Here is a 20216-nt window from a genome sequence, read left to right as displayed (position 1 = left end):
CGCATCTTTTTCAATTGTCGGATTTTCACATTTTCACAAAGTCAGCGGTTTAATTCAGGATAAATCTTTTGAGTTCACTAATTTTTTATGACAAATTATGCATTTCTGAATTTCTGTTAAAACACAACTCCAAAGTATGATATCATTTGAAGATTTACAATTTTATTGTTTAAAAAATATTAGACATGTATGTAAATATATATATATATATATTAATAAATGGTATATGGAGTGAAGAATACCAACTTTTATAACAAAATATATTGTAATCAAAATGTACATTGAAATATTTGAGCACTTCATTCAGTGAATTTTTTAAACAAACAACAACAGACCAGTCAGTCATAAAAGCTCTCATTTATAATTTGAATGCGAGTTAAGTTAACACAGACAATACATTAGAGCCTCAGTATGTGTGCCGTTATACAATCATACCAAATGTACATCGTACAATTAAAAACTATTTATTTCATACCTGCAAGTCTTTCTCTTTAACATTGTATTAATTAAATACACAACAATGACATCCGGACAGAGGTTCCGTATCACACACTGTGTTTTCCGAATCCGTATCAAACAGTAGCCTAGTGCCCATGCGCAAACGAAATTTTGCAAAAACGACGGAAATAAATTAATATAAATGTTTATTTAAAGGAAACCAATGGTGATTTCCTTTTGAAAACACTTCATAATATGAAGTTAAGAAATAGAACCGGATGATATATGGGATTGTTTCACTTCTCATCGCTTGTGTAAATATAAAAGTGGTTCCGGATAGATAAGGACTGCACACAAGCAGCTCGTAATAAAACGCCCCCCCCCCCCCCCACACGATCGACCGACTAACACATAAACTGTTATCAATTCAAATTTAAATCTTTTATTTGATAAAGGCCAACCGGTCCAATACAATCAATATGGACAAACATATACAAATTAAACAATAACTGGTGCATGGTGAACACAAGTTATATGTCAAAGATATTTAACAGAGAATTTATGTAGTTTTAAATGTGCATATAATATCATGTCTAAATATTTAGCATTAGAAACAAGGAAGGAAAACATTATAATAGTATACACTTATGAATGATAATGACCAAATATGTTTTTTTACACAATTAATGTTATTGTAGATTATTATTTAAAAAATATTCCCGCAATATTAAAGCATAGGAAATGAGCATTGCTAACTTATTAATAGCGTTGTCGGATACTTTGTTAAGTAAGATATAAAATGTATGCATGTTCGGATTAATATGATACGTACTGCGGAGATATTTAAAATTCTATTTTTATCAGGAATATTATAAAATCTGTCCGATGCATTTACAGGCAGATCACCTATGATGAGCTAAATAGCTAAAGCACTTTTAAACTCTCTTATTAGACGCGGCCTGGAGGCCGCGTCTAAAGGGATACATGTTTGTAATTGTCAATGGGGAAGTGTATACGTATACATTTTAGTTATGAAAAAATAAATAAGATTTGTTAATGATATCAACTCTTATTCTACTTTACTTAAAATGTGTCGTCAATAACGGTTTTGTTGTGTGTAAAACTTCCAAAACGTCATATAAAACGAATTAGCCTAATGTTTAAAACAGGAAATAAAAAAAGTTATTCTCACTGTTTTTGTATTGACTGGTCGCCGGTCATACGAGTTCGTTATTTTAGAAATTTACTTTCGGTGAAAACGATTTATATACACGCTATGGTAGTAAGTAAGCATTTGATAATTTACGGGCATATTGTAAATAATAGTTTAAATTATGCATTTGATAACAAATATAAGTGCCTTAACGCGACATGAATTGCCTATTTTAAATTTAAGTGATATAAAATGGAAGTACAAAGCTTAATTCACACGATGTTACTAACAAATATAAGTCGCAATAACGAAATTAATACAATTTAAATTCAACTGATATAAAATGAAAGTTCAAAGCGTAATTCACACGATTTAAAACAAACATTAATGAATAAAAGTAGGCCGAGAAGTATCAGGCCGAAATGATATCTCGGCCGAATCGACCCGACATCAATATTTTATCGGTGATAATGCAAGGTACCAGTCTAAATAATTTACGCATGCCGGAGACGACCGAGTAACTACGATCAAGAAAGTTGATTAAACCGTCATAGTTCGGCTATGTCCGTGTTTATTCGGAATGTTAACAATTGTATATATTGTCACATGACTTTATTGAGCCAATTGGGTATCGATTTGTTTCACGTGGGTCATAAACTAGGTGACTAGGTCCAGTCTGGAACACACTAAAGACATTATGTTTGGTCTAATATTCATAAAACTTAATCAGAATGTTTTATGAACATCAATAGATATATATTAATAATCAATAAAACCCATTCAGCCGCGTTTTTGATGCCTGACATCAACATTCGTCTTGTTATTATTGAAGTATGGTGCATGACTATAGTCCTGTTCAATAACTGTTGTTATCTCCCTTGAAAAATTACCTCCCTGAACGCTCTTCAGTGTGGAGATCTTATCTTCCGGTGGTGAGCAAAGTAAACTTGTGCGAAAATGACCGAATCTACACCAAAATCGACGGTTAAAAAGCGGCATTATTGTTGCATTTGCAGTAACTACATGGGAAAAGTTGTGAATGAACTTTGTGTAACGTTGCACAGACTCCCAACGGACGATAAGCTCAGAAATCTCTGGATTAAACGTCTGAAAGCTGTCAGTCCAAACTTTGTGTCAAATTTGAAAAACGATCGCCCTTAGTATATACAAATTTATTTTAGCTCGATTGTGCTAAGCTTATAGAATCACTCTCGAGTCCGTTTCCTGGGCAGAAACCAGTACTGTGTCCTTTTTGAGAGGCCATGAGAAAGTACCTCTGATGGGATCGAACCCACAACCTCTTGGGTGGGAGGCGGACACATATACCACTAGACCACTCTCACCCCGATCGCCTTTATTCTGTTCACTACGCCAACGGAAAATACACAAAGGAAAACCCCGTACCGTGTGTGTTTATCATAAAAACAAAGAAAATATATTTAAATTATCAAAGGTTAGCCTCAGTTTGTCGTCCTGTTTCATCTTGTTTATCATTCTTTGTGTATCACTAGCTACTCATTTAAAATATATTGAACAACATCATGAACATGTTTATCTAAACTTCATATGAATGTATTAGGAAATTGCCAAACAAAAGATATGGTTCTGTTATGTTACATGTTTATAGTTTGCTAAAACAAGGGGGATATTTTACCTGTTTTATTATCTGTATAATCAGTTAACTTACAATATATTGTTACAGTAGCATCATGAATATTATATAAAGGCTTTTTGTCCGTTTCGGTGTATTAGCGAAAATAATAGTCACGAAATAGAACCATAATAAATACTAAGGATCCTGTGTATTAATGTATTTGCAGGTGGAACGTTCAGAACCGGCATACACATGTACTGATGAAGGTCACGAGGCGGAGAACGAAGAGTATGTTGGGCCAGACTGTATGTTAACTACAAGCTAAGATGTTCCGGTTATATATAGGTCGGTTATTATATTTTCTATATGTAATTTCTCAAACGAACAGTATCTTTGCCCCTACGCCACCGTGACAAGAGGGTTAAGGGGCCAATACTTTGTGTAGTTGGTGTGTCCGAACATCTCACTATCTTTTCCCCTACGCCATCGCGAGAAGATGGTAAAGGGGCCCAGACTTTGTATCGTTGGTGTGTCCGAACATCTCACAATCTTTGCCCCTACGCTACTTTGAGAAGATGGTTAATGGGCCCTGATTTTGTGTGATTGGTGGATCCGAAAATCTTGCTGTTTATCGCCAGACCTCCTGAAATATATTTTGCAATGCTCAATGATATTGAATAGACGGTTATAGTCTAACAATTATTAGAAGATTTTGTATTTAAATACAATTTATGAATATCTCATAAATTATATTCAATAGGGAAAAAAGAAGAACATAAATAAATAAATAAATAAATAAATAAATAAATAAATAAATAAATAAATAAATAAATCAATCAATCAATCAATCAATCAATCAATCAATCAATCAATCAATCAATCAATCAATCAATCAATCAATAAATAAATAAATAAATAAATAAATAAATAAATAAATAAATAAATAAATAAATAAAACTATTGAGTTGAAGATACCAGAAATGTTAGCTCAAATCAGATTTGAAATGACATGATTAACATATTTACCATAGTTGAGCATAATAAAGAAAAACACAAAATGTTGTATTCGGCATTAATAGCACCAAGAATACAACTGACAAGGTTTCAAAACGCCAAGCAAGCAATTTGCGATGAGTTACAAGGAGATACAGCAAATACGAATACCCAAACCAAACATTAATAATATGAAATAGGCATACATTATTATTAAGGGGCAAACTTAAACATGTTATACAGCAAACGAAAACAGCAAACAATGCTACATGCATTATGAATCCCAATTTAGATCCTAACGAACCAAACAAAGCTCAAGCAGAAGCCAACAGAACATAAGCTAATGTCTGAATTAAGAATTACAAGCAATACATTGGCATCCTTTGCCATTTTCACGAGAACAAAAAATATTATTGAATTTGGAATAGTTGCAACATACCTGAATGAGTTTTGACCAGCTGTATTCGTTATTTAAAAGGTCTGATAGAACAACTAGTGCTATAGAGTTTAGTATTTAAATTGTTTCAAATGCCATTGTACGCATCCGTCCTATTCTTTTTTTAATAAGTCTTCAAGTTGAAACATAGTCATAGCATCATCTCCTGAAGTTTGTTCCATCTTAATCGTAAATGCTTCTGAACAGAAATGCCATGACATGGGACAGAAACTCGACAGTATTAAACAATGAAAAGAAGTTAATCTTTTAAGCTGATTTAAGTTATGACCTATTCTTTAAGTATGTTTTATTTGATACTTTTTTACAGATGTTTAATACTTGAAGGTCCTATTTAAGCTGCTGGTCAATCTAAATCCAGTGCTGTTTAACTGACTCCTTACACGTAATCTTAGTGTAAAATATTTCAAGTTTTGGGTTTTCCAGGAGTTGTTTCTAATTGCTCGAAATATTGAGAATCTGTTTAAAAGTCAATAAGTTTACTGCTTTCATTCTGTAGAAAGGGGATAACTTCTTCAAACGTTGGTGTATGAAATAATAAGCATTATCATCTGCTTACACATATAAAGTTACCCTGTGTATAAACAAAAATATATCATTTATAAAAAAGCAGAAGAATTAATATCGACCCTTGGGGATCACTTCGAGTAACGTTGGCACCTTAACTTACAATACAATATTTCATTCTTTTATGAACTGCTTACAGAATGCAGGGGTGTTTCGACCCAAAGTTAACTGCTGCCACAAAATGTTATAGAACTGTCAAGCTCAGATTGTTCTTCGACTTAAAGTTAGCTACTGCCACAAAATGTTATAGAACTGTCAAGCTCGGGCTGTGCTTCGACCTAAAGTTAACTTTTGCCACAAAATGTTATAGAACTGTCAAGCTCGGGCTGTGCTTCGACCTAAAGTTAACTTTTGCCACAAAATGTTATAGAACTGTCAAGCTCAGGTTGTTCTTTGACTTAAAGTTAAATACTGCCACAAAATGTTATATAACTGTCAAGCTCGGACATTGCTTCGATCTAAAGTTAAATTCTGCCTCAAAATGTTATAGAACTGTCAAGCTCTGGTTGGGCTTCAATAATAAGCTGCCAAGCTCTGTAAGCGCTTCGATGTAAAGCCAGATTCAGCTGTATTGTGACAGAACTGTCAAGCTGTGTTTACTCTTCGGTTATAAGCTGTCAGACTCTAGTAGCCTTTGCTGTTAAGCTAGATTCAGCTGTATTATTAAATAGAACCGCCAATCTTTGGTTGCTATTCGATAATAAGCCAGTTTCAGTTACATCATGACATAAACCGTCAAGTTTGGGTTGCGCTTCGTTAAAATGCCAGCTTAAGCTTACATGGTACACAACCTTGCAAAAAACTTTGTGAAAGACCTTCCTCTTCGGTTCACGGTAATATAATTTTATAAAAACATTTTGGATTAGTTTAAGCATAATTTATTTCATGAAAATACATTTAACAACATGTTTCATAAATATCATCGCGTATCCTGCTATTCCACCAGCTGATTACCTGATAAAGGTCTGTCGCATACATCTGAAGATATCCCTGTCTGTGCAAATTCGGCGTATGAATATGTCCTATGACTGTTATAAAATTTATTATTCAAATGTGAATGAGTTCCCAAAGTATTGCATGTTTTCTATACAAGCACGTATAAAATATTTATCGATAAGACCCTCTCTGCTTTAAACAGAGCTCTGTACCTGAAAGTAAAACATGTCGAAACAAAGCCGCAATGAATTAAACTCCGATTGCGAAAGTATTTGCCAGATTTAGTCGTGGGCGGCAGATATGTTTAAAAATTTAGAAAAACAATATATGCTGAGGTTTATACTTAGTATGCAATAATAGCTGCACATTTTCTAAAGATTGAATATGCTGCGTTGAAAAGGATAGTGATGCTGAGTTAAGAAAATTAATCGTATTAAAAGTAATGGGGCGGTTGGGGTAATATTGTTGTCTAGTTATTAAATTTGATGTATGATGTATTTTTATGATTGTTTCATTCATTTTCCTTTTTCGAAATTTAAAGGTGAACGCAGCTCAAATAGTGTTTCCTGTAATGTTCCGGTGTGGGCAACCAGCAATGACCCAATTATATAACATTAAAGGGCCATTACTGGTCCATTGTTGGACACCGATAATGACTGGATGATGGCGTGTTGATTTACCAGTTATGGACAGTACTGGAACAGTAACCGCCCATTGTTGGGAACCTTATGCCAGTCACTTACCGGTACACCGGCCTGGCACATTGGGCCTTAAGTCGTCCCGGTAACAGGCCGTTAGCGACAGCCGATGATGTGTACGGCATTTGGCCGACATTGGACAAATGCTATTGTGTTGGCTGGGATGGAGACTAACTTACTAAACGCGCGAAAAAGAAATCTTTAGATCAGACGTAAACATTGCTATCAAAACATATGAGTCATATATAGAGACATTCCCTAACGAATGGCAACAAAATATCTATATATTATAGATTATGCATTTATTATAAAAAAAAAATTTAATCGTCATTATGTCGAATATTTACAGCAAAACATGGTGTTGCGTATATATCATATGTTGTGATCAAATTGATCCTCTCCACACATCGGGCAGCGTTGCCCCCTGGATTAACTTAATCACGGTGCATATTGACGATGATAACGTCACATAAACGGGGTAGTATGAATGAGTAAGAATGATATAAATATAAAAGATAGACAGAACCTTTCACTCAAAATTTCATTTTTTTTCGGGTTTAAATATGTCATCGCCATCTAAATATAGCGACTTGGTAGTTGTCATAACTTTTAAAAGAGAAATTTCCTTCTAAATCGCAATAGTATGTATTCCGCTTTCTGAACTCCCAACTTTATTGGCAAAACCTCAAATCCTTTCTTTACCGTCAAAGATTTGTTTTTGCCGTCAATAACGGTGGTCAGGTTTAATGCCTGATAGACTAGCGATTATTATTAATGTTTACATATATATCAGATGCAATAGAGGGTTTTGGCATGAAATGTAAACCCGAGAAAGGTTATGTCCCCCAAGGCGTCAACCGATGTTGACATAAACGTTTTGAGAATTAACATTATACCATATCATCCTTAATTGAATGCGATGTTTATGATATTGTAAAAATATTGTTTACGACGGTTACGTCTGCAATGTTTGTGTTTGATTTGAAAAGGTGTCAAACGCTATCAAACGCATCAGGATGAATAGACACGTGCAAGGCAGCGAGAAACTCCTGAACTGTTTTGTGAATAAAAGAGAAACTTGACGTGTTCTTTATCAAGGAATGTGCTTTTGTTTCACGAATGACACCGGTCTTTAGCAGGTAAACTAAATCTTCTCTTGTCAATTGCTCAACATCCCTAAACACAACCGACTGTGAGCGATCTGATGCATATAGCTTACTAAACGCAAGGTATGTCAGTTTAAAGAGTATTTTTGGCAATTTCGTGGCATCACGAAAACAGCGAGGTAGACATACAACATCTGCCTGGCAAAGAAAATCGATACATTGTGTCTTTCTAAACATCATGTCAACCATATGGGCGTATATGTCACAAAGGGAAAATGATTCCTCGTCCCCCTGAAACCACAAACACACAAGCATCATCACAATGATCGGTATCGACAAGAAGTTGGTCATATGTTTGGTTTTCACGTAAGACATAAACCGTTGAAAACGGACTGTCAGATCTATATCTCCATCCAGACATTGAATTACGTTTCGAACAAGTTGATCTGGGTCATCTACTCCTTCAATACTTAACAACGTATCTATTTCAGAGTAACGGACTGGATGTTGAGCCATTCTCCAAGGCCTGGTGGTAATTAAAACGGTCGCGTCAATGTTTGGTGGCAGAAATGGAAGCACTTTGTCGTTTTCTTTGCATGAGCAATCAAGGTCAGAAGGATGGGTCCACTCGTCTAAACCGTCTGCGACTATCACACAGGCTCTGCTAGACAGAACATGCATTGCCATTTTGAAAGCCTCCATAGTTTCATATGGCTCATAAAGTCAATGTATCAATTGATCTTCAATCATTTGAGTCAAGCAGCACATTTTCCCAGCATCTTTCAGAGTAACATGGAAAAGAAACTCGATGTTCTCCAGTGTTTCAACATCTTGAAATATCTTGAGCTTGAAATTTCCGGAAAATCTTGTTGCCTTCTTTGGTAATATCCATTGTCTTGACCAGTCAAGAGCAATTTTTGCAGTGAACGTCGATTTTCCCATTCCCGCTTCACCTACAAGAAAAATTCTTCCAACAAAAATTTCACCTTTACACAGGACCTCTCTATAACGTATAACCGGTATTGGGATTTCAGCTACGGCTGACTTATTTCGTTTTTTCTCCTTTTGAAAGATCTTTGGGGAGACGTAAAACCTTTCAATCATCTCGTCTTTTTCAAGGACAAATGGCGATATTGGCACACTATGAAGGGTTTTGAGATAACATTTAGCTAAACGTTGTCGCAGATCTGAAACAACAAGTGCATTGCTTAACATTTCGGCACTGTAATAATCATCTAATAATACAACGACAGTGATATCGTTTGTAACCATATAAGCTCACAAACAGGGTACACATTTTAAAAAGGGCGAACTGAAAGTTATAACTTGTCAAGTTTTTTTTTAATGATTTGTGAAACATGTGAAAAGGAGTAGGTAGTGGACAACAGCAAAATGATCTCATCGATGTATGGCAAGTGATTTTGAAATAAATCGTATCCTTTGCGGAATAAAGGAGCACACACAACCAATTTGGAAGAGGAGCGCAAGAAGACAAAAAGCCGAGTTTGGATTTGGAGGATTATTTAAAATATTCAAAAAATTTCTATTTATTCATTGTTAAGACGTTTTAGAATAAACAAGAGTCTTATAGAATTTGAGAGTATGTTATTGAGGGTTTCATTAGAATGTGCAGGATCATTCTGTTTTGATTTATAAGGGTGATGTTGTCTGATTATTGGTCTTTTAAAAATGCTTTGAAAAGTAAGTTATTAGGAAAGTTTCAGCGCTGCTTTAACATTTCTTTATGTTTGGATATGTTTTGAATTAATCTGTGAGTACTTTTTGTGGAATATTTCTGAAAAGATTGTTAGATTTTACAACTGCTAATATAGTGTGTCAAATATTCAATGTTGATTATATGCTGCAGACATTTAAAAAAAAGCATGGATCCAATCAGTAAGTTGTCTCCTATTGACATAATTCTTTTTTTGTGTGTGTTTAAATGTTCACGTTGCATTCGGTGGTCGTAACACTGTGCATTGCAATATTTCTCAAATAGATACGTATATCTGTAAGTGAAATTAAGTAATTCCTTAAACGTTTATAAATAAGAAATGCTCTTTATAAAGAAAGTATAACACTCAAACAAGAGCAATATCTTTAAAAACAACAACACAGTTATGGGCCTGTGCTCTAAACGTCTCGTCTCCTCCTTAAAAGTTGTATAAATAAAAGGAGAGATAATTTAGCAATGAGTGAAGGCAGAGTTATGGTTATTTTGTACTATACTTGTGCATATTGCCCTCGGTATATATTTCAAGTTTCATTGAAATCCCATTGCTTGATTTAAAGTTATTCTCCGGACAAAGGTATGTGTTAGCATCTATAATAAGAAATAGTGGTATAGGAGGATACTTAAGTAAACATGAAAGATATGCTTAACATTCTTGCGCACTGGACTTTCTCTCATAGTTATTTATAAGATCTTTATTTAAAGTTTTTTTTAAATCCGTTCTTGTTGAGTTATGATTCGGACAAGCCGCTTTCCTATTAACTATTGCTAGATTTCTATACTTTAAGTTTCGGTAGTTTTAAGGCAGTCTCAGCACCTGGTGTGACGAAGGACAGACGGAGAAAGCATTGGCTATGTGCTCATCTTTAGGGGAGAATAACACATAACTATGGTGATTCCCAATTGTCAAAACAAAATATATAAGAATGCTCAATTGGAGCAATTAAAATAAGATATCCTGGAAAGTCGTCTTATACAACTGTTTAAATAGATATGACTTTATTATACGAAAGTGCAAAGGTGACATACACATCCTACATATATCATAAATCAAACTTCTGTGAAATAATTGATGTTCGTGAATGTTTGAAATCCAAACGAAATAGAGTACCTTTAATCCGTTGCTTTAACTACTTATGCTATAATATAAGTGTTTACGCTTAAAAGACACAAAATCGCGGTATACCATGAGAGTAATTGAGTCAGGGTTTGTGTTAGTAGTGATAGGAGTTGGGTGGGTTTTATGTGGGTGGATGGATGAATGGATGATGGATGGATGGATGGATGGATGGATGGATGGATGGATGAATGGATGGATGGATGGATGGATGGCAAGATGGATGGTGGATGAATTGATGGATGGATGAATGGTAGATGGATGTGTTTTGTGGGCTTTTTGTGTTTTGGGTAGGTGTTTTGGGTGGGTTTGTTGGGTGGATGAATGTATGTTTGGTTGGATAGATGTTTTAATTAATAACAACCTTCTTCTTGTTCAGCAGTCAAACTCAATGATGCTGCCTGGATTTTACCAGTTGCCTCTTCTACTGCCTTGTCCAGTACTTGCAGACCTTCATTTGTGCGACTGTATATTTCACGCTGACATATTTTGGACTCTTCGACAACCTGGGATACGGACTGTTTAGTTTGGTTAATTACTTCATTCATGCCGTCCGTAACTGATCTTTCCAGCTGAAGTTTCCCAGTTTCTATGACCACTTTAGTCTCTTGTAGTACTTTATAAACGTCTTCCGTTGATATATGCAGGTTGTCATCGTTTAACTTCACATGAAAAAAAGAGTATAGTTATTGAATGTGTACCCATTAGTATATACAAAGAATGAATTTGCGTTTACATCCAAATTGAAATAAAAGAGAAAACTATCATGCAAGTTTGACGCCTTTGTATCTCAAACAGAATAAAAGAAACAACCGCTAGTTAAATGATGCGGGATCTCCATGCTCTTCTCTTACAAATTTTATCGTTGCATGGACTATCCGATATAAACTCATTTTAGTTACACCGTTTTTGCTTTATTGGCTTTAATACCGTTGTACCAGGTTGATTACCTGTAGAAGTTTCTGTATTGCCTCCTGTGCACTCGTGTCGAATGCAAGGTATTGTGGATCCATAAGCAGTTCAATCAATACGCGAAAATACTCTGCTAATTCAGCGTCGGATACCTTCAGATCTGGGGAATGGCGGAGTTTTCGACCAACATCTCGAGCCTAAGGTTCAGTAGTTAAACATTATTATTAAACAGCGACATGATTCTTTAAACAACAATAATAAATAAAGAAATAGTCTTGTATTCATGTTTTGTAAATAATTGTTTGCATTTTCTTTATTTTTTGAAACACTAACTATGGCTTGTTTACTCGTTAAATAATACATATTGAACAACCAAATTATGAATGTCTAGATAACAAATATGTGGACTTTAAAGACTAAACATTTATAAAGTAAGTACCAAAGCCTTTTTGGTACACATATATGTACACAACAATCTCTGAGTAACTGTAAAGAAATAAGTTATTGTGAGTTCAAACAACTTGAATACACTCTTCCTTCAATTGTCAATAATTCATTTAATTCAAATTATTTGAAACGATTTGTCTGCAAGGACATACGGTATCACTCTCTCTCAATGATAGCGTGAGGTTAATAAACCCAAATGTTTGTTCAAACAAAAGGGAGGTAGATCGTACTATTTTAGTAATGAATAATCATAAAAAATATAAACATCATAACACCAACATGATAACAACATTCCAATGAAACCTCAGGAACAGGCCAAGTAGCCAAACAATTTACGCTGATAGAACCAACCAAACCAAATTTACATAACGAACGCAGAGAAGGACAAAGGAAAAGTAAATGATAAAACGTAAAGAGTACCATAAGCGTCTGAAATAGTATTACCTCTGTCAGTAAATTCGGGTCACTGGCGACGGAAAAAGAAAAGTTGTCTTTGAATTCCTTGCAATTCAACATCAAGCTAATCACGCCATTTAAGTCCGTATCATCAAAAGACTTGACGTCTTGGTAGCCTGGTCCCATAAAACACTTTGCCACCTCCCAGTGGTTGGTACACCACATTTCAGCCCGAGTGTTTTTCCATGAAGGGTTGCCGAACCGATGAACACTTACTATCTCGTTTCTGAAGTCTCCACATATCTGAGAAGTACATGGCCTTTGCATCTTGTTTGGAGTATCGTGGAATTTGCAATTCCGTGGATTTGAACATAGTCCCCTGGTAGGACATAGGAAGAGATTTTCTGTCAGGCACTGGCTGCATTTTGTCCCTGGATTAAGCTCGTTTGTCTGTATTATTGATGAGTGTATATTTCGTTGTGTTCGACTGCTGCCATTCTCAGCAAGACCCCGTAGTCCGGATTTGGTAATCCGAAGGGCAAGGGAGGATTTAAACCAATTCTGATTATCCCTCTCTTCCAAAATTGTCTTGTAGGAGGCCATCTTTATCCATCCATGGAATTTGTTAGGATATTCTTTTTTCGCTTAATGACAAGAATCATGAAGTAAACTTTCAGTGTACATGTGTTATGCCCGACAAAACTGTGAAAAGAAACAGCTAAGATTGTAAAAAATATACCGCATTTAAATGTTTACTAATAAGTAAAAAATATAATTATTAAGATTGTCATCAAACATTATTTGAAATCAAATTACGACTACACTTCGTGAGCTGATACAAGCAATTAGGAATATTTAACCCAAATCCTAATAGAGAATGACTACTATAAATAACTCCCCATGACACATCGGTTCTTACTATTATATGGGCCTTCTTACTGGCTGAGTTTGGTTCGTTGGGCGTGACTAAACTAGTAGGAATAAACTAGTTCATGTTAATATAAACTTCAACATTCTGTCATAAACATATGATCAACAGGATTACTTTAGCTTTGAAATGTTTCAATATTCAGCAATAATACGCAGAGCTACACTGTCAGGTATTCGTGTTCATTCAAACAAAACATAAGCGTGTCACGTTAAAGTATCGTATATATTATAGCCAAAGAGGCTTGATCACTATCTATGTCACCTGCCTATTTTTCAGTGCAGAATGTTCCAATGGTTAGGCTAAGGTAAGGTTCAGTTGGTTAGATTTAGCTTAATCTTTGTTTAGGCAATACATAAGTGCAGTTGAGCTTTCTTTGATTTCAATAATTTTATCATTATATTGTTACATATTTTGTTCTCAAAAGGGCTGCGCAACCCACTAAAACTAAGTTCTTTTAAGTAGCAAAACCATCAATTCAGTTAGAATTGCTAATTTATCACAACGCCGACATTTTTTTGAAATATAATTTGAAATTATTGAAAATCTGAATTTATCAATAAAATCATAATGGTGCCATTCAAATGTTTAATTATAACAACTGAGTTTTGAGATTTGTGAACAGAATGTCCAATAGGCGATGGCATTTGCAGACAAACAAGAGAGTCTTAACATGCAAATTTATATTTTTAAGTTAGAATGTACAGCGTGGTCATACCACGTGGTTTGTAAAGTCATGTTTAGGTATAGCCTTCAGTTAAACGCGGCCTGATTCATAGATAAAAAATTGCTGAAAGTTCTTTATTTTCAGGTTTTACGAAACTTTGAGGGAAACAGTGTATTTCACAATCGGTTATTGAGATATGTAATGTGCATTGCATAGTTCTTGCAAACTTCGTGAGTAAATGCTAAGATTGTTTAACATTGTTATTCATATATCAAATCGCTTTTCAGTATAAAAAAGTATTGCAATAACTCCCGTTGCAGACGACCTACAGCCCCAACATGAAGCCCAAAACAGGCTGGCTTTCAACTGTAGCATATCGGTATCACCAATAAGGATACTAATGTTTATACAACATGAAGGTAGGTAAGGTAGGTTATGGTACGTCGGCTACGCGGGTTGCAAATCTTAAATGTATATTATCGTAGTTTCTTTTGACAGATATAAGCAAAATAAAATCCAAAAGCCTGCGTGCTATAAGTATTGCGTTGGACGCATAATTCAAATGCTGTAATATTTGGCATTTGGTTAACATTCAATTTGATTTGATTGTTTCATTCAACAAGTATGTTTATAATTGGTTATCACATTTATCAAAAATGATGTGTATAATATTATACTGCGCTCGTACCAAACACTTTGTATACCAACGTCGATTTGTCTTTAAAGTGTTAACCTAACGTGTTAATAATAATTAACTTAATCAAAGATCTCAATGCACAATGAATAGTCAATTGTTATTATACTTAATATAAATACAGCTCCTAAGATCTTGATGAATCGTTACTTTGATATCCTTAATGACATATGACCCACAATAGGTGTTTAATATGGTCGTGACCCCGATTTAGCTTTTGTGAGGTCAGGGGGTCATTTATCAGGTGGTCGCTTGGGGATTGTCTCCTCGTTTTAGCCCAGATATTTCAACACATCTTATAATCTGACCGGCAATACGCAACACGGCTTTCTATTATCAATCTTATCGCTTGATATCTATAATACACGCTCACAAGTTGACAAAAATGAAGAAACGACTAGCAAAAACCATTACAAACGAACAAACAATGAAATAAATGATAAATTGAAAAAAATGACTAAATTATTATTAGATAACTAAATTAAAATTGAGTACAATTTATTTAAATTATTACATAAGTCTTTGGGTTAATGTCAGAAAGAATCAAACGAAAATACAGAAATTGTGGGTGCTTTCTGGCATTATCTTCAATAATTATATTAGTTTTTACCGATCGTTACCCTTAATTACAATGCAATACGTAGCGTAATGTGTAGAACTCACTCTATACATATTTTATTTTGTACGGTGGCGAATTACTGTCGTAATATAATCTATAAAGGTTTACGATTTTTTTCGTGTTAACCTTTTAATTTTCGCGATATATATATATATAGCTATCTTATTGATATTCGCGATTTATTTTCGGCAAGATAAATATCAGAAAATAATAGAACACTAACTAGTTATGACGCTGAGTAAGTAAAATAATACCAGGTCAATATTCGTATTGCAACTTATCTATAAAAGTATCTTTGGGTTGTAGCAGAATCTGCTTATGATTTGCGAACTCCACTAAGTAAGTGACAACCTGGTTAACTATAACGATTTGTGTTGCCACTTATCTGCAACGACGAACAGAGTACCAGCTAACTTAAAGGGACTATACACAAGATTAGCACCAAAAAAAAAGTTTTTTTTCTGTAACGCATCTCAGGACAATTACCTAATAGAATGTGTTACTCTTTGATATCATGATTGTAAAAATTGTACCAAAATGTAAAAAAAAAATGTGCCGAAGACCGGGTTCGAACCCGTGTCGCCAAAGTTGCAGCCCAACGTCGTATCCACTGAGCTCCGACGGCTTACTCATATTGTGTGACATAATTAAACTATACACCTACCTGGGTAATATCACGTGATAACACCGACTAGCCAACGACGCATAAGAAATGAATTCTACCTCGTATACATACCCAGTAAAAATATTTAATGGAAAAATACGAAATATCTGCTAAACTTTCATAAAGTGTAAACTTTGTGGTACTTAAGTTAGTAAGTTTTAATGCATTGTACACATCGATGCCAAGTTTATGTCAGTTTTTGATAAAAAAAAATCGCTCTTTAATCATACGGAGTACAGCCCCTTTAACATTTGATAAATGAGACATGTAAAAAGGTAAGACACTAGTTGGTTTTGGCATACCTTTACAACAAATACAAATAACCAAGCGTCGATTGTCTGTATGAAGGAAGATTTTGTGCCAATAAATTAAAGTAAGTATTGTCACGACATAGTATTTATCAAGTGCTGTATTATCAGATGGTCGGCTTTATTTCTTGTACTCAATCAGGTTAATTAATAATAACGCAGTTTAAGTGTTACGAATAAAAGACAAAATATGATAACTTATTGACCTTTCGCAGGAGATTTAGTCAGGTTTAGAACTATAAACGATAAGTAATTCGTACATTTGTTCTTGGATATGTGTTCTATATTTCCCCCGAGTCTATAGATGTCAACCCTTGCGAGGGTCCTTTTACCTCAAGTAACTGATCAGGCTTAGGCCTCCGACAACAGATCGCCAGCCAGATTTACATTTGATTATTTAGACGAGCTTTGACAACGAAAACTCATTTACAAACATTACCGACGCAAAATTTATATTTAGCAACGAAACCAAAGGCCAAAATAACACTAAGTCATTTATTGGTTTTATTAAATGCGTCTTTAGAAGCTCGCGCATCCGGAATGGTAATCTTAGGGGCATTCGTAGGGTAATTAATGATTCAAAGGCTAAGAGGTTAGCATTTTTTGTCTGCGTATGCATTTTTGCATAAAGCTTGCAGACCTCACCGTTTAGCAGAAACAGAAAGTTAAAATTAACTATTAGTATGGAATAAAAAAAGATAATAGTGAATCTTTCATAAAAATGAAATGAATTCAAGTTTTAATGCAAGCAACTATGAATGATATTATTATGTATTTTGCATATACTTTTAAGAAACGTCATACCATTCACGACAATCTATGAGTGACTAGTTCACGTTTGACAACAATACATTACACGATGGGTAACTATACTTTACTTTATGCTGTCCCGTGGTTTATAGATGTTTAATCGTAAAATAAATTTGATAGGTCATTTTTTTTCAAAGAGTAAAAATATAAATTTAATAGTGTTAACTTCAGCGCGCACTTTCAACGACAACAAGTCGTTATGATTGGTGTGATTCTCGTGAAGTATATCTTTTGGTGCTCACTCGGTAAAACATATTACGATCTTACACTGAAACACACTATTACCCTCTGTGCCACCATGAATTTGTAAAATTAAAATAATACCATTAAAGCAATTAATATACCATTTTACAGAATGTATTACGATATAGCGCGGAATATATTTTTTTGCTAAAAAACAAAGAATCATTTGAAAAGTGCATATAAAATAATAACAGTATGTATTGGTTATAGTTTATTTGAATGTCTATATGAAAATAAATCGTTCAAGATTTGCGCGGTCCGACGAACAATTAATATTTATGTAGCCTCCAAATAGATGGTAACGTAAATAACAGTTGCTACTATTTTGCTGCCTTCAAAGACCAGCACCTGATGTCGTTTTTATATTTTGCTCCTAGCACTGAACATGTGTTTGCATAATTAAAGTACCCATGCACTTACATTCCTACAGCCCTGTTCCTGTTTATAACCAGTGCAAATGTCATTTAAAGCGTGTGGCTTTATGATAATCCGTGCTCACATAAATAATTATACGAACTTTTGAAAGACGCTTTCAATATGTTCTACTACTATATTGGCGATCAAACCAATAAGAAGGGCAAGTAAATTGTTTATCAGCTTGGACGTTATTTATTAAAATAACACATCAAATCAAAAGTAAAGCTATTTACGAAAAACTGTAAACCCGTTGATCCAAATATTATTTCAACCAGTATCTTGTTTTAAATAATAGAATGGTTCCTCATTAAATAAATAAACAATAACACTCAAAACAAAGATGACTTACGTTTAGTCCTTCCTATATGTCTTACTGAATCGAAAATAAAATTATTATCATTTCTGAAACCGTAAACACACGGTGAATGATCTTCTAGGGTTGTCTTTGTACACATTCTAAACCTAACTATTATTAAAATAAAGTGAGATCATATCTTAAACCGAACCTTAGCCGCGTTATGCGATTCATTAAATCTACCCAGTGGTAAAATAAAGTTAATTATATTGTATTAACTTATCTAAATTGATCAATATATTTTTTGTCAAAAGATTGATTTTGAACAGAATCCAATCAAATAACTTATATTATACTTAAACAGCTGTATTAAGGCAGATTTATTCAAGAATACGAACAGTGATCGAAGACGTTTTTAAAGTGTCCTCAAGTGAATGGCGTTGACTTTGAGCAAGCATCAAAAACCGGCGCATGTGAATAGTTTAAGCCCGGAATTATAAATATTCTGTTTTTTCCAACCTAATCGTCCGGTACAAACAAAATTAAACCGTTGTAATATACACACGTTTCTTCGGAAACAATAGAGTCATTGGACTGTTACATGAATTTCAATAGCTAAAAATTCACCTTTTATTTGTACCGGCATGGGAAATCCCAGTTACGGTAATTCCGGGCTATTTATATTTGGTTGGTGGTCACCAAGCCGGTCAAATGAGCTTTATCCGGGTTTTCTTGTTCCCCCCACAAAACAATCGCATACTCTCGCACAGCATCGTGCCAACACCTAAGAGTATTAGTTCTAATGTTAACATTACTCCTTTTCCGAGCTTATAGTTAACATAAAATTTGGAGAATTTCGGTGTTTTAAATATTGTCTTAAAATCACACCGTGGATAGATTGAGGTCACACCATCGAGTAACTTTAAGAAATGCTTTATTGAGGCATTTTCGTCAATTCATTTTGATAAAACACTGTGCAGTAACTGATTTGATGTTGTTGGGCATGAAAAACAGACCGAATAATTTCCGATAATATATCTTGTGCTTCTAGACGAATAAATAATGTTAACAATACAGTGGAAAAGAGGGCAATGTTTGCAAACATATCTTCGCCACACTTCTGACGTTCAATTATATCCCGAGATCATCAAGATCATTCACAGTCAACGCAGGATTTTAAGTACCATTGTTTAACAAGGCAATGCTTGGATGAAATATGCAATACCTGACACTAATAAATCACCTTTATTATAAAAGAACGACTATCATATTTGACTTTAAAACTCAACAATGTTGCTGGCCAGCGTACCACAGTATGATGGACCAAATGATGGAATGTTAACAATACCATTCAACCATTCCAATTAAACAAAAACAAGTTTTCAGGTCAAGGTGTCAGTTTTGTGAAATCCAAAACAGTTAGTTTTAAAAGTATATCATGTCAAACAAGCAACCATTTCGACCATATTATGAAATAATTAATTTGAATGTCTTTCAATGTGTAAATCAAACATGTGTAAGGCTATATAATTAATCAATAGGCATGGTGTGGTCGACTGCCGCCTGCCTCTACCCTAGCCTACCAATATGGCTTAGGTCTAGGCTTCACTGAGGTATAGTTCCCCCTTGATCATTTCCAATGGAACGAGCCGTATGTGTATATTTCCTGTCTACACAATTAGAACAGCCCACACAGGTGGAGTTTCAGGCTCTAGACTGGAACCAGATTACGTAACAATACTACTATACCCTCTATGGAACCACATTACGCTGTATTGTTGGTTCTCTTACTCGTTTCTATAATTTAAGACAAATTAAAACTACACGTTAACGATATTGGATTATTTGCTTCCGAATAAAGATAACACAACTTTTGTATATTTAAGAATTATATATTTAATAGTGGATTATCTCCCTTTGTTCTATCGTTAAGAACATGAAAAAAAAAATGGAGAAATCCAATAAATCGGTTCACAGTTATTTGCGGTCTGATCACAGCTTTGTTAACTTGAAGAATGTCATGTATAT

The 20216-nt window shown here is 34.4% G+C and overlaps 1 protein-coding gene across 1 annotated transcript; it reads right to left on the bottom strand.

The window, feature by feature from the left end:
- Positions 1-7355: 7355 nt before the first annotated feature.
- Positions 7356-18316, bottom strand: LOC128225054 (uncharacterized). The gene is made up of 6 exons (XM_052935065.1): positions 18243-18316; positions 12592-13245; positions 11739-11897; positions 11153-11450; positions 8690-9126; positions 7356-8659 (listed from the first exon to the last, which is right to left on the bottom strand). Exons 2-6 carry the CDS (start codon positions 13144-13146, stop codon positions 7826-7828), a joined length of 2283 nt encoding a protein of 760 aa, XP_052791025.1. The 5' UTR covers positions 13147-13245; positions 18243-18316; the 3' UTR covers positions 7356-7825.
- Between the last annotated feature and the right edge of the window lie 1900 nt (positions 18317-20216).

Source organism: Mya arenaria, chromosome 1 (genome assembly GCF_026914265.1).
Source record: "Mya arenaria isolate MELC-2E11 chromosome 1, ASM2691426v1".
Lineage (NCBI taxonomy): Eukaryota > Metazoa > Mollusca > Bivalvia > Myida > Myidae > Mya > Mya arenaria.
This window is presented reverse-complemented; position numbering and strand designations above follow the sequence as displayed.